General features: G+C 43.2%; 1 protein-coding gene across 6 annotated transcripts in view; it reads left to right on the top strand.

The window, feature by feature from the left end:
- Positions 1 to 5,250: 5,250 nt before the first annotated feature.
- Positions 5,251 to 14,188, top strand: part of BEND2 (BEN domain containing 2) — a 34,069-nt gene continuing 25,131 nt past the window's right edge. For 2 of the 6 annotated variants that reach the window (XM_072849218.1, XM_072849210.1), the window contains exons 1-2: positions 5,257 to 5,398; positions 12,358 to 12,504. In XM_072849218.1, the coding sequence (XP_072705319.1) occupies positions 5,386 to 5,398; positions 12,358 to 12,504 (160 nt within the window). In that variant the 5' untranslated portion in view covers positions 5,257 to 5,385. Of the gene's footprint in view, positions 5,399 to 5,728; positions 5,950 to 12,036; positions 12,149 to 12,357; positions 12,505 to 14,188 lie in introns of those variants that run through there. The other 4 variants (XR_012040042.1, XM_072849206.1, XM_072849224.1 and 1 more) reach the window with 3 other exon arrangements.

Raw genomic sequence — 14,188 nt, 5'->3', positions numbered from 1 at the left:
ACAGAAGTGTGTATTAACTGTTCTGATAGCTTCCTGGGCTTAAAGTCAGGCTGACAGGTTTTTCATTACCCGGCTTGTCCCATTTGTATTTTCAGCTACTGGCACATTAGCATTCTCCTGAAACTTTTCTAGTGCCCAACATTATTGGTCATAAGAATCCTTCAACGGGTTCTCCTAACTTCTTGAATGCAAGTTATCCAGCTCTGCTGACCGAAGATGTCTGTCTTTAATTACTTCAGTGTGAATGGAAGAGGTTTCACATCATATCACCTGTACTCCCCAACGAGAAAACTGAGGAAATATATTTGTAAGGAATCCATATCCTCCAACATAGGCTCAAGGTCAGGACAACAGAACAGGTAAGCAGCTAAACACAGTCTTTCCCACTAGATTCACTTGCATTGCTATTTAAACTTCCCCAGAGTTGGAAAATCAGAAAACCACTCTGAATGTTAAGAGAAATGTATCCTATAACAGATGTCAGCATTCTCGGTGAATTTTACTGTTTTCTTAGAAGATAAATTAAAAGGCTGTGCAAAACAGCGATGGTAGTAACAGCATCATGGATAGGAGTGGTAGCTCTCACGCACTTTCACTCTAAATAGGTTGCTGCCAATTTTATTTTTTTGACAGAAGATTATCAAGCTCTGACATGAATACTTCTTACTATTGCCATTTCACAAAAAGGCTGCAAACCATAAGCTATTCCTGTCAGGAAACAACTGCCCCTATATCTCCCTTTTTAGTTCACTGGCATCTTCAGCTGGGCATCTCAGTCCCAAAAGAAGAATAACAAAGGCCAAGGAAATGACATTTCTTGATCAACTCATAGGTTAGTTCAGACTGTTCATCCATATTACAGCAACATTCTCCATACCTAGCAGTGAGGTACTAATGAGGCAGAAAAATAAGCCTTTTTGCTAATGGCACCTGAACAAACAACAGAAGCCTTGCCCTCTAGTAACGGTTTTGCAATAGTTTTGATTTAACATTAGGCTGCTTTTTTTAATATCACTCAAAAAACATGCAATCATCCAATGAGTTTTCTGTGGAAATTCACGCTATGGTTTTCACTGAGACTGAGAAAATTAAGTAACATGACTGAACCTGTGGCTTGGCCAGTCTGTTAAGGAGTCACACTGAATCTAGGTCAGGTGGCTCAGTTCTGTTACAAGCCTCAAAGCTGAAAAAATAAATCATCAGATAAAAACATTTATATGAGTAAAGGCCATTCAAAATCTGTAAGAACATGGCATTCAGTTCCTAAGCTTGTTCCTAAGCTAACTTCCTAAATAAGCAAGTTTATTTATATATTTAAAAGGCTGGCACAGGACTATTATATTATTAGTAGTATTTAGTGTTCATCCTTTAATGTTCTCCTTTTAAAAAGTACCTCCTTTTGGTATTCATTAAAGGCTTGCTCAGCAGCAGTCAGACACCCCTTACATAGTTTCTTCATTATGGGTAACGAAAACAAATGGCTTTATGACCACTTAAGAATGGTAGAGCCTCAAAAATGAATCCTCTAGATTGGGCTTCACACTTTCACTGTTTTCTTGGGTTTGGTAGATAATTTAAGAGCTGACCCAAAGCAAAATGAATGAAATACAGACCATACCCTCTAAGTACTGATGCCTAACCATATTATCCTAATACTGTGATCTGTTTCTGTGCATTTCACTTTGCCAAGCCAGCCGAACCATCAAACAAAACCTGATAATGTAAATTTAGGCTGTAATTTCTGTTCCTTTCCTCAATTCAATGCACAAAACAAGTTTTGGGATCTATGAAGACCAGTGTGTAACTGGAGTTAGTCCACAACTTCACTTGGCATTTGAAATGTCCAACACTACAAAATACCAAATTTCAAACCCAAAATGAAGACATTACAGAAACAGATAACGTAGGTAAACTTATATTTTTATTTTATTGGATCCAATAACCATAAGTACCAGGAAAGATGGCCAACAAATTAATTTCAGGAAATTTCTAGTGAAAACTGATCCAAGAAAAAGAAATTCTTTGTAGACCAGGTTTTCTCAATCTTTCTGAAACTATGATTCTGCATTCAAATGCATTAACTGTTAGCTGACTACTTTCCCTGAACAACCTCCTGCCTACCTCCACTTCCTTCAGTTTTCTTTTCAAATCCATCCTGCCTTCTCCATGATTAGTAAACCACTGAAAGAATATTTGTAGAAATATAGAGGAATGCCCACCACTTTATATCTTCAAGACAAAACTTTCTAAAACAGCACGCTGTAACTCAGAACAGAGATGTTACGGCCTCTAGTGTATCAGATCGTCCCTTTTCATTTAGCTTCCCTAAAGACTGTACTCCTCTTAGCCTGACCTTAAATATCTTTCTTCCCTTAGCTCCTCCAAATACCATTGCCCCACAAGACTATGGAAATCAGATATCCAACAAACTTTTTCAATGTTTCCTTTCAAACCCAACATTTGTTTATCCTTGCCCCGAGTACTTCCTTTCCACAGTCGGCAGTATCCCCTGTCCCTCGCGCCAGTACGTCACTTAGTCTGTGTCTTGGTACCCCATTCAGCCTCTGTGGCCTCCCAAGACCTACCTGTTCACAAATCATTCTTTTCAGGGACCACTTCCTTACATCCATACAAAATGTTGCCCTATCATAAAAAAGTTCCTCTCTTTCTACAGAAAAAAATAAAGGGAAGATAAAAGCTGATTTTGAATACAGCATTGTTGGCTGGGCTCCCTATTACTCAGGCATTCTCCCATCACCTCAAGCTTTATAGGAAAGTAAAACTCTTAGCTTACTCAATGCTCTTTCAGCCCAGTACTTTATCTGGAAAGCATCAGAAAATTCTGTTGTGTTTTGGTGAAGAAACTTGTGCAAGAAACTGGATGTACTGCACTGATTCGGTTCAAGATGGGGCTCGTAGATGCTGGTCTACCATCTTGCTATCTACGTCAAGGACAGAAAAGGCTTTTAAAACCTGCTACAGATCAGAAAGTGATAAAGGAAGCATTGACTCAGTCTGCCCAGTAGTTGGCCCTGGATCCCAGTCTCCCCAGTTGCTGGCACATACGAGTCCCTGAGGCCGCAGCCCCACTGCAGTTGCTGGCGCAGACCATGTCAGCCCTCCACCCCCCCAGACATGCAGAGCTGGCCAGGACCCCCCCAGTCCCCAACAGCCATCCCCCCCCCGGCTGCATCCTTAGAGACACAGAGCCACTCACAGACCCAGTGTTGTCCAGGGCACCCTGATCCCCCAGTAGCCACCACCCTTTGGTCTTGCTCTTAGACACACACATGCCCCCCTCACCCCTTGAGACCCCCCAGACCCTATGGTCTCTCCAGCAGCTGGCCAGGACTCCCCTGGTCCCCAGTAGCTGACTCCCCCGTGGTCTCACCCTTAGAGGCACCCCTGGCTCCCAGGCCACTTCACCTACGGGCTGGACAGTCCAGCTTGACCTTCATTAGTGCTCGCACATCCGCACTCGCTCCAGTTGCTGCACCATGGGCACACAGGCCCTCTGACACGTGGTCGGACTCCCGTTGCTGCACTCAGACCCCCATACACACACGCGTGCACAGAACAGAGAACTCTCATCCCAGGAAAGAGCTAGAAAGAAATTTAATATGACGCCATGCTTGTTCCTCCCCAATTCACCTCAATCCATCCCTTTCCCTGCTTTCGGTTCCTCCTCTAAACATCTCATAGTAAGTCCTGTGCAATCCTGAAATGCTCTTCCCCCATAATGTGCCCCATACCCCCAGGCAACAAGCCCCCCCCTCAGTCCAAAAGGTGCTAAAGCACCTTTTGATGAGTTTCACTAATTTCACTACTGCTCATTTCACTAGTTTCACTAAATGCTAAACTCATTTGATGGGTTTCATGCCTGGATGCTGGGCATGAGACTCTGCTGGGGCAGCCCTGGGAGGGGCCTGGACAGGGTGTTTGTTCCTTGTGAGTCGTTAATTTAGGTTCCTGCCTGCCTTTGTGCCCCTGGGCTCCTCTGGGCATGTGGAGATGGGCCTCTGACGGGCTGATTGCCCTTGGCATGGGCCTGGGAGTAGCCAGGACGGGGTGTGAATTGGGCTCCCCCTGCCATTGTCTCTCCTGCTTCTTTGTGGGTGTGCAGATCAGCTTTTAGTGGGGGAATATTAGGTTATGCGATAAAAGATACAACCAGAGAGGATCACACCATCCTCTCTCCTTGCACAGCACTTCCCAAACATCTCTTTCACCTCCTGGTAGGGCTCTTGGCTGGACCTGCAGGGACTGCTCTTCTGTTGCTTTGCTTTAGTATCTCCATGGTGCTGCTGAGCTGGGCTTTGGTCCTGCAGGCTGTCGTAGGGCACTTCGTTGCCCCAGACCACGAGCAGATCAGGTCCCATCACCATCCTGGATCTTCTTCCAATCCCTCCCCAAACATATTCCCCCAGAGATATCCCTGTGCTTCCAGAGGGGAGTGTGAGCACACCCAGGGCATGTCTGGACAGGGTGTCCTGGCCCTGCTGACCCCCTTATCCCCAGTCCTGAATTTAAAAAAAGGGAGTTGGTGTATAGAGACAAAGGAGGCAGTGGTAGGGCAAAAAGCACAAAATTGTTAATATAGGTAGGTGAGGCTGATATGTCTACGTTTCGTCCCTCCCAAAGACCCAGAGTGTTCCTGTACGAACTGGGGCCCTAACACCTGACTTTGTACAGTTCCGTGAGGACAAACTTTTGCAGCCTTTAATACCCCTCTGTAACTGTATTTCTCCCATTACAGCAAGTGGTTTGCTAAGAACCAAAATCGCATCTGATGGTGCGGTAAGATAACCAGACATTACTGTATGCTGAAACCTGGGGCCAGGGGTGGCATGCACAAGAGGCTCTGCAGTTTGAGAACCGCAGGGGCCGGACCTGAAGTTACCCACGGCTTTGCCCTCCCGCAGAGACTCGCAGAGCATCTCGGCAGCCGTCCATCCTCCTGGGGACAGAGGAGCCTGCATGAAACCGAGCCCGCTGCCCTCGGCCAGGCCTCGGCTAGCAGGGAGCGTGGCAGTGCCACGGAACCAAGAGGAGCACAGAGAAAGCCGGGGCACTTTCCCTAACGCGAGAGCCGGCGCCCGGCATCACACCTCCGGCGCCGAGGTCGAGGCGGCGGCCCAGGGCGCGGGCGGGCGGCTGAGGGAGAGGGCGGCACCGCCCCCGCTCCCCCGGCTCCCGTTTGCCAGGCGCGCCCCCGTGCCCAGCGCGCAGCCGCACTGCTTCAAAACAGTTTGTTGCTCACGTCGGAGAAGCCGCTTCCGTTTCCAACGCCGCATTCCGGCCACACCTGCCTGTGCCGGAGCCCCCGCTCGCTCCGCCGCCCTACCCGCCCGAGAAGGACCCCGCGCTCTGCCGGCCCAGCAAGCCATGTCTGCCGAGGGTAAGGCTCCCGGCCGCCCCCGCCCCGCCGCTCCCCCGAGGGAGGGGAGACAGGACGCGGAGAGCCGCCGGAGCGCGGAGAACGCTCCCTCATCGTTCGCAACAGCCCCAACGCTCTCTGCTGAGCCGGCCAAGCCACGCCCACCGCGCCCGCCGCTATTCGCCGGTTCCGGCGGGGCGAGCCGCCGCCATTGGCTTCCGCTACTGCCCGTCGCCGCTGCGTCAGTGGCGGTGGGGGCTCGCGGCGCGGAGGGCGCGCGGGCGGGCGCTTGGAGGTGCTGCGCGGGGTGGGGGTGGCGGGGCAACGGCTTCTGCGCGCGGCGCGGAGCCGGCAGGCGGGCGCGGGGGGCCGCGGGTCCCCGCGGGCGGGCAAGAGGTGCTGCGCTTCCCCCTTTGGGCGCTCGGGGCCGGGCGTACGTGCCCCGGCGGGCTCCCGCGTTGGCCGCGGCGCTCGGGTTTTCCCCGGGGACGCGCATTCCCGAGGCGCCCCTGCAGCGTCAGTCCTTCCGCAGCTGAGCCAAGGGCAGAGGGGAGCCGTGCGAGAGGCCCGAGGTGCGACCGTGGGTGGCTGTGCTGCGGTAGAGCTGGGAGCAGGACTCTCTCAGGGAAGTTACTGCTCAGAAGAAGTAATGTGGCCCTGCCACAGCGTGATTACCTCTGGTGTGGGGCCAGCGGGATTTGTGTGGTGTGTGGTGGAGGAAGCTTTCGCTTTCCTTAGTCTTCAAGTGGTGGGTGAGCATAGTGGCAAAATGTTGGGGAGACTTTGCTGGGGAACAGAGGTGTCTTGACCCTGTCAGGTCCCCGAGTGCTGCAGTTACTCAGATACAAAATCTGAGTACCAGCAGAGATGAGTAATGCTCCTAAAGTGAGATGCCTGACCTAATGATCTTTCCATTTGAAGACATAATGCATAGTGCAACTTCTGTGTCTTAGAGGTATATGGGCTTCCTTTACTTAGGATCAAAGCAGGTATATTTCTGTCAGTTATATGCTTCATCTTGCCCTTCCAAGGAGTAATGTTACACAGTCTCACATCAGTTTAAACTCATTTAGCTTGTCATTGCTGTCACAGACCTCTACCCTCTCAAGAGGTTCCAGTTGTCTCTTGCTCAGATGCCTGATTTCCTTGTGTTCCCTGAACTTCATGGTTCAGGGAGCTTTTCTGGCTAAAAAATAGTTTTATTTTTGGTGTGGTTAGGCTTCAGCCAGTTCACTGTGCCATTATACAACTGTCAGCATGAAGTAAAGGGGTAGGATTGAGATCTAGGAGGGTGGGAGCATAGCAATCCTGATATACTCCTGATTAAGCAAACATGCAGGGTAATGTGTTTGGTGTCTGTTCCTTCTCCTTTGTCCTCAATTTTTTGGTCTCCTGATTGGCTTTGTCTGTAACTCGGTACTCTTAAATATTAAGACTGTTCTAAATTCCTTGTCAATAGAAAAGATGTGCCATTAATAATACTCCTCAGTCAAAAGGTGCAGTATGAGCTCAAATCTTATTAAACATCAGAGGCCTCTTTGTGAGATTTGTTTTACCTTGAGTTTTGATCTTATTAGCACCTCAGTAATCCAAATATGAGACCTAAAGCCACTGGAAATCTGGCTTCATTATTCTGCTTCTCACCGTAGTAATTGGTTTGTATTTGCTCAATATACAATCCCATTGTCTTAATCTGTTGCGAATTTCAGTCATGCAAATTTTGAGTACAGCATTCTAAATTAACTATTGTTTCAGTGTTCAGAGACTGTTGATAAGCGTTTTGTCTCTGGTAGAGTATTCTGGTGTCTCTGATCTGTGACAACCTATCTAGATGAAGGACAAAATTATCAGAAGTGTGCTGAATTCAAGGATGCAACTTGGAGGTGGATGGTACCCAATTTTTCTGAGTGCAGTATGTGAGCATCTTTATAAAATCTAGTTTGTCTTACACATAGCTTCCATGGCTGTGTGTTGCACCTGGGAGTATTAAGATCATGTTTGTAGAAATACAGTGATGTGTCTAACTGAACTCTTAGAAAATGAAGAAAAAACACTGGATTCCTGTGAAAAGTTTGACTTAGTTTTAGTGATTTTGCTAGCAGCCCCCAGGAACTCTGTAGTAGAGATTGGGATAGGATTTAGTATTACTCAGTGCTTTCAGCTCTCTCATCTGCCTTCCTTTCATACCTCATGATTGCCTATGTTTCTGTTTCCGCAATAAGCGAGAGCATTCATCAGGTAATGCCTGACTCAGTAGGAGTCCTTCCTTATCCCACTGGCTTATGTGATATATTTAATTAGTAACATACTTGGGGAAAGAAAAGTAGTCTGTCAGCTTGTCTTCAGACTTCAGCTGATGCATTAGATCTGGCTGTATTTCTGTGCCTGTAGCTTTGATTATCATAGTATGCAGAAATGTGCTTAAAACTCTCAGTTACATCTGCAATGAGATTGAGTTAATATGCAAATGATTACTTGAAGATGGGATGGGATGGTACTACCGCTGAAAGGCATCATGACACTGGTGTCCCGGTGCTCACCCTTGTGTTAGTTCCTTTTTTGTGTGTGTTAGCATAAGTGTCAGGCCATAAATAGAGCAGGATCTAGTTGTGTTCCAAGTTAATGCTAGCTGGCTCTCCTTTTGTGTCTTAGTTTAAACCCATATAAGTTCCTTGATATATCTTTTATTTGTTTGGGTAGGGTTGCTTTGCTTGATTTGCTTTGGTATGTAATTCGTAGTTGCTACAGAGTTTTTTGGGCTTTTATGTTTGTCTTCTCTTTTTAACTCTGGCTTTGAAAGAGTTCATGTTTGGTTTTCAGTTTTTGTGGGCATTTTTTGTTTGCTTGTTTTTAGTATTTCTTGATGTTTAATATCAACATCTTTCCATCTCTAAATTATTTTGGTGGTCTGTCCATGCACGCCCCCCCCCCCAAGTTTTCTTTATTTTGCAGTTTGGTTCTATTCTTCTTTCAGTATTATGTTTCACATTTTTCTTCTGTTTTCAGCTCTTTTTCACTAAAACCTATACTACTATACTTTTTGGGGATAGGTGACCAAGCCGTAGTAAAAAGATAAGCAGTCATTTGATTGCTGGAGTATGTTGATCAAATGATAGTTTCCAAAGAAGAGAGACAATTTTCAAGTCATAATTACTTTTAACTAGTTTTCTGTATTGGTTATTGGAAATAAATTCTTTATGCTTGGTTTTACTTTGCTGCATAAAAAGCTGTACTTACTATAGTAATGTAACTTCTGATGCAGGGTTAGACACACAGTTGGACATTTTTGCATGTAAATCATTATGAAAGCTGGGCTCAACTTTAAGTGCCTTTAACTTTGTACAAATACCTGCTACCTGATGACTTTGTGCAGAAGCAAGGAAGAGCTCATGGTGAAAGAATTCTAAACGGTGAACATAAACAGCTTTTAAGTTAAAAAGAGTGCCTCCAATCTTGGCTTTCTAATTTGGTCATTTCAGAGCACTGCTCTGTCTACAACTATCTTTCTGTGCAATGCATTTTTTTATAAACCTCTACCTTATATTATAGCATCTCCTGCTGCCTTACTGAAAATAATAAGTCATAGTCTATACCATATAACCCAGAGCATGCATTGAGGCTGAGAAGGAAATTAGTTTGGTGATGTTTTCTAATTTTAAATGATTGTCACTTCAGTTTTCAAACAGAAATTCAGAGTTATCTTAAACTGATAACTTCTTCCAATGATTGGATAAACCAGCCTATTTAGTAAGTCTTACTGTAATGTGTAATTCACTTCACAATAAAAGCCTTATATGAAATATATATATAAACCTAAAATATTTTCTTAATCACACTTTTTAAATTTATAATTTCCTTTCAAGACTTACTGGAAACGTCTAAATATCTATGTCATGATGTTTTGTGTCAGTGGAGTTAATTAACACAATGAAGTTATTAACTTGGCACAAGAAATGCAGTTGCATCTTCATTCAAGTCACAAGTAAAAAATATCTTGATGGCTTAATTTTTATTTGGGTTTTTTTCAGGAGAACAAATTAATCACAGAATCTGGCAGTTTGTAGTTTCTACTTGAGAGAGACAGATATGTATTTCATATTGTTTGGTGCTGTATATATGGTATTACTCCATATTGCTAGCACTTTTAAGAAGCATCAGAAATAGTTAGAATTGCTTACAGGACTAAGTTGCAGTTTCTTTATGAGTAAATAGCTGGAATTCTTTTGTCACAAGTTTTTGAAGGTGTGAAGGTTGTAGTTGAATGAACAAAGAAGTCCTCACATGTAAGAAGGACTACAGTAGTGACATTAAGAGTTGTGTTCCCTTGCCTGAATAAGATATATATAGGACTATAAGATGAGAACTACTCCTCCCCTTCCTTTTTTTTTTTTTTTTTGAACTAGCTAATATTTGTTGACAAGTCTTCTAAACAAAATACTTTTGAGCACAGACATTCCCTTGGTGATGAGTGTAGCCAATCTACAGCAAAGACATTTACATTTTTCCACTGACTTTAGAGGCAAGGCAACTAGAACACATTAGGAAAAGGAAGAAGTGCTTGGTACAAAGCAGGTGGGTCTACATTTGGAGCAGCTTTCCTTATTGTTGCAGTGACCAGGCATGTTGATAAACCTTCATGGAAATGGGTCATGTATTCTAATCTCAAAATTTCCTGACTGTCCATGCAAGAGTGCCATTCTGAAGAGGGAGTAATTTCCTTTCCCTGTATGAAAGCAGCCATATTCAGCAATGGGTGATGGCAGTTAAAAGCCCTGGGGATAAGGAGGATCCTGACCACCATCTTAGAGGTTAAAAGTTTTGAGAGACTAGTGCTTGTTGCTGCATTGCTTCTACATCATGGTAGAAATGTGTTGTAATTAATTAGATATTTTTTGGAAGTGAGGTGTTTCCATTTCTGTATTTTCCTGTTTGGTTTATGTTTCTCCTCCAGCTGTGAGTTGCTGTAGCTACAGACTTTGCAAACCCATTCTGCCCAGAGTCCACTGCACTGTTGAAATTCTGATTTTGAAACTTATTTAAGGGAGGGTGGTGGAGGGTATGGAAGACCGACCTCTGTTTTCGGTATCAACCAGTTGTAGAAAGTCTCCTGACTTCTGATCATACTGGCCTTCCTGTAGTCCAGATGGAGCTGCTTTGTCTTTGCTATGTGCCGGTTCCACAGAATTTTCCCTCTTCTGTTGCTCTGTCTGCTGTAGATTTGAGTGACATAGTTGCTGGTCAGGTAGGCTTGATGTGCCTGCCTTATTTCCTGTGGGCCAAAGTGAGGCATGAGATTTGTGGCAAAGATTATGAATATACGGGTAAATTCTGTGTGTTGTAGGGTTGCACAGGCAATGTACAACTTGTGTCACTTCCTCTAGTTAGGGATAGAAAGATGATTGCAGGGCAGCAGAGGCCCAGCTGTAAGTAGGGCATTTGTCAGGCCATACAGTAACCTGGCATACTGGTTGGGGAAAATGGCAGAGAGAATTCTGTTCCCACCTGCTTCGTTGCAGGTGCACTTTTCCAGACTCTCAGTTAACTCTCTCCCAAAGTAGGTAGAATACTAAATTATTATCAACAAAAAAATTTGTGCCTGTGAGGCAGTTAAGTAATTCAACACATGCAAGTAACTCATGTTAGCCTGCAATGAACTTCAGTCAGTGAACATCACTGAAGTGTTTTGCCAAAAGCTGTGCCTAAATTAAGTTCATAAGTAGTCCTGTTGTTTACTTCTATACAGCTAATTAAAACTGGCCAAGAACTGTTCTCTGACTTTGAGCCTAAGCAGCATATCCCAGCTCATGTCCGCTCAGCTAAACTCCTTTTTGCAGGACAACTATGCCCCAACTAGCTTTTTGGCCTCATTTACTACTGTAAGCATAGCTATTGACTGCATGGCAATTGATGGGTGTTTCTGAACAGACCCTCAATTTGGTGAAGTCTTTCCTAATCTGATGACAGCCAAATCCAAACCCTGCTGTATTGTTTCTTCTGGATTAGATGGGAGTACTGGCCAGAGGGAAAACTTTGAGCTGTGGAATTCAGCTTTTTTCCCACCTTTTGGTCCCTTAAGAAATTGGAACAGAGGGAAGAGAGCAGGATTTGGAGTGACTTGTTTGTGTAAGAGTAAAGAACCAGACCACTGTTACACTCATAACAGCCCTGATTCATTCCTGGAGCTCAGTCCATCCTGTGCACTGAACAGGGTAGAGATCCTGTGGAAAATACAGCATGTGTTCATATAGTTAGTGTGTCATTATGCATGTGTGCTGGCTGAATTTAAGTTTCATTTCCTAACTTTAGTGGTTCACAATATGATTCCTTCCATTAATTTGTTTCATCAAGAATAAATTCTGCTCCCTCCCCTCCCCAAACCACCAGATCTAGCTATAATAGCTATAATACAGTTATTCTGAAACAAGGACATTTTTTCTTGATGCAGTATGTTTAATTGGAAAAAATTTGGTACTGGAGATTTGCCATTCAGTGTTTCTGCACAACGTCTCATTGGGAGCCGATGTTTGGTTTGATATGAATACCTAATATGCAGTTAGGATTTGTAGACTGATTTGTTTCAAGTGTATTAAGCATTCTTTATGAAAGTAAAGTTTCAAACCCAAATTAATAGGTCTTGTCATATGCTTGAATGTAAACAGTGGACTTCTCAGAAGTGCTTGCTACTGGCCTATAACTGTTCCTGTTGAAGCTGGACACTGTAGGAAGAGTTGTGTACTGAATAGTTTCAGGAATCCCGACAACTAAGCAATAGTAAGCCGCTTCCCTTATAGTACGTGTTAAAGCCTCAATGCCTGTGTTTAAAAGTGACTTTGCATTTGTATGCTAAAGTGAAATTGGTTTTAAATTAGCCCGCGGTACAAGTCAGATAATGCTAGACGTGATACAAGCACTACAGTTGTCATCTGATACGCAGAATGGTGTCTAGTCTTACCTGTTTCTCTTTCTGCATATGCTAATAGATTATGTATCTGTGAATGTTGAGGATGATGTTGAAGCAGTGATTATTGACCATGGAGAAAATGGGCTGTCCACACAAAGCTGCCTGTCAATGGAACAAAACTCTGAAGTAAATGGTGTTGTTCACCATGTGGCTCAACTTGCCTATGGTAATTACTGTTCATTTTTATTGTGATGCAATAGTTAATAGCTAGTTTTAATGCTGTATGTTCAGTGCTGCGGTCTTGAATGCTTTCTGTATTACCCGTATCTTTAAAACATTTTATTAGAAAGCTACTTTCTAGAAATTGCTTGGCAATGCATTTAAAAAGAGGGATGTTTTTGGTTACTACTTTAGAGGTCTTTATTAATAGTGAACCCGCTGAAATATTGTTTTAAAAAGACAGGTTTTTACTTACTTATAAAGTAAGTATACCTAGGAATGAATTAGCAAGCAATTTGGAAAATAATGTAATAGAAGAACCAAACCCAAAAAATGAGGCTTTTAGATAAACTGTCCAGTGTAATTTAGTGGGGCACTGGGGATAGTGATGTGCAATGATAGTAAGATAGTTGTTTAAGGTGATAAATTATTAGCTGTAAGTAGCCTTTGGTGATTGTCTTTGATCTTAAAATAAATACATGTTAAAATAAATACAATGAATTAAAGTATCTCAGAAATCTTACCCAATTCTTCATTGTCCCAGACAAAAATCAATGATAGCTGTGACAAGCATTTAGTAAGTCCAGTAGCAGCATTACCAAGTTAGCAAAGAAAATGACTGTAACTAAGTGATGGCACTTACTGGTTTGTTGTTTTTGTTGTTTTGGGGGGTTTTTTTTTGGCCTGTCGACTTTATAGAGAATCTCATCAATATTTCTCTTCAGCAGAGTCAAGTTACATCTCTGTTCTAGTGTTGTTAGATGCTTCTGAGAACCTTTAATGGTTTTGGTCTTCTACTTGACAGTAGAGTATAGTGTAATTTTTTGCACATTTATGTCTAAAAACATATTTGGGGAAGGAGGATGGTTTGGATGCTTTACTTTGGGTTTTGTCTATTTAAAAAAAAAAAAAAAAAATTCCTGCCCAAGAAACTGTCATAGACAGTTGCTGACTTTGGTTTCAGGACATGAGTAATTATTTCATTATCAACAAAGGAATCATGATGAGTAGGTGGGATTGTTTTTTAAAAGGCAAAATATGGTTTTGTCATCTTTGGGCTTACAGTTTCTGTTGTTGTAGATTGTTAGCATTAGGTGTCTGGTTAAAATGAGTATAGTGAGATGTATGACCAAAACATGACGTAAGTTTATCTTGAATATAACTGTTGAACTTAACTCTTTGAACTGAAATTCTCTCTGATTGTTTTTATTCAATCACCATCTTAGGCTACTGTCTTGTAGAGCAGTGCCTTTTCTTTAAATCTGGTTCTGTCTGTCCAAACTAGTTTCTTTTACTTTTGTCTCTCATCTTCTTGCCTACAGATACTTAGCTGGCAGAGCAAGCTCAGCATCACTAAGATACGGATCTAGGCCGTTATTTCTCACCGCTGCCTGCTGCAGAACAATTCTGTTATGCCTTTTACTTATCCATTTATGCCCACAAACTCATTATCACTTTTGCTGGCACTTTTTTTTAGGTTGTCATATTTGTGCCTAAATCTAAATTTGGGAAGCTAAGCAGAAAGACAGTTAGTTTAATGTAAGCGTAATATGTTTAAAATATAATTAAACCAGGGACCTAATGTTTCTCCAGGTGAAGTGGCATTCTGGTTTGACTGCAGAAAGTATCTGAAGTTTGAGGGACTACATTGTGCCAGTGCGTTAATCCTGCTGCCCTGCGCCCCCTCTACT

Source organism: Ciconia boyciana, chromosome 1 (assembly GCF_034638445.1).
Source record: "Ciconia boyciana chromosome 1, ASM3463844v1, whole genome shotgun sequence".
Lineage (NCBI taxonomy): Eukaryota > Metazoa > Chordata > Aves > Ciconiiformes > Ciconiidae > Ciconia > Ciconia boyciana.
Note: the sequence above shows the minus strand (reverse complement) of the source record. Positions and strands in the feature narration are given on the sequence as shown.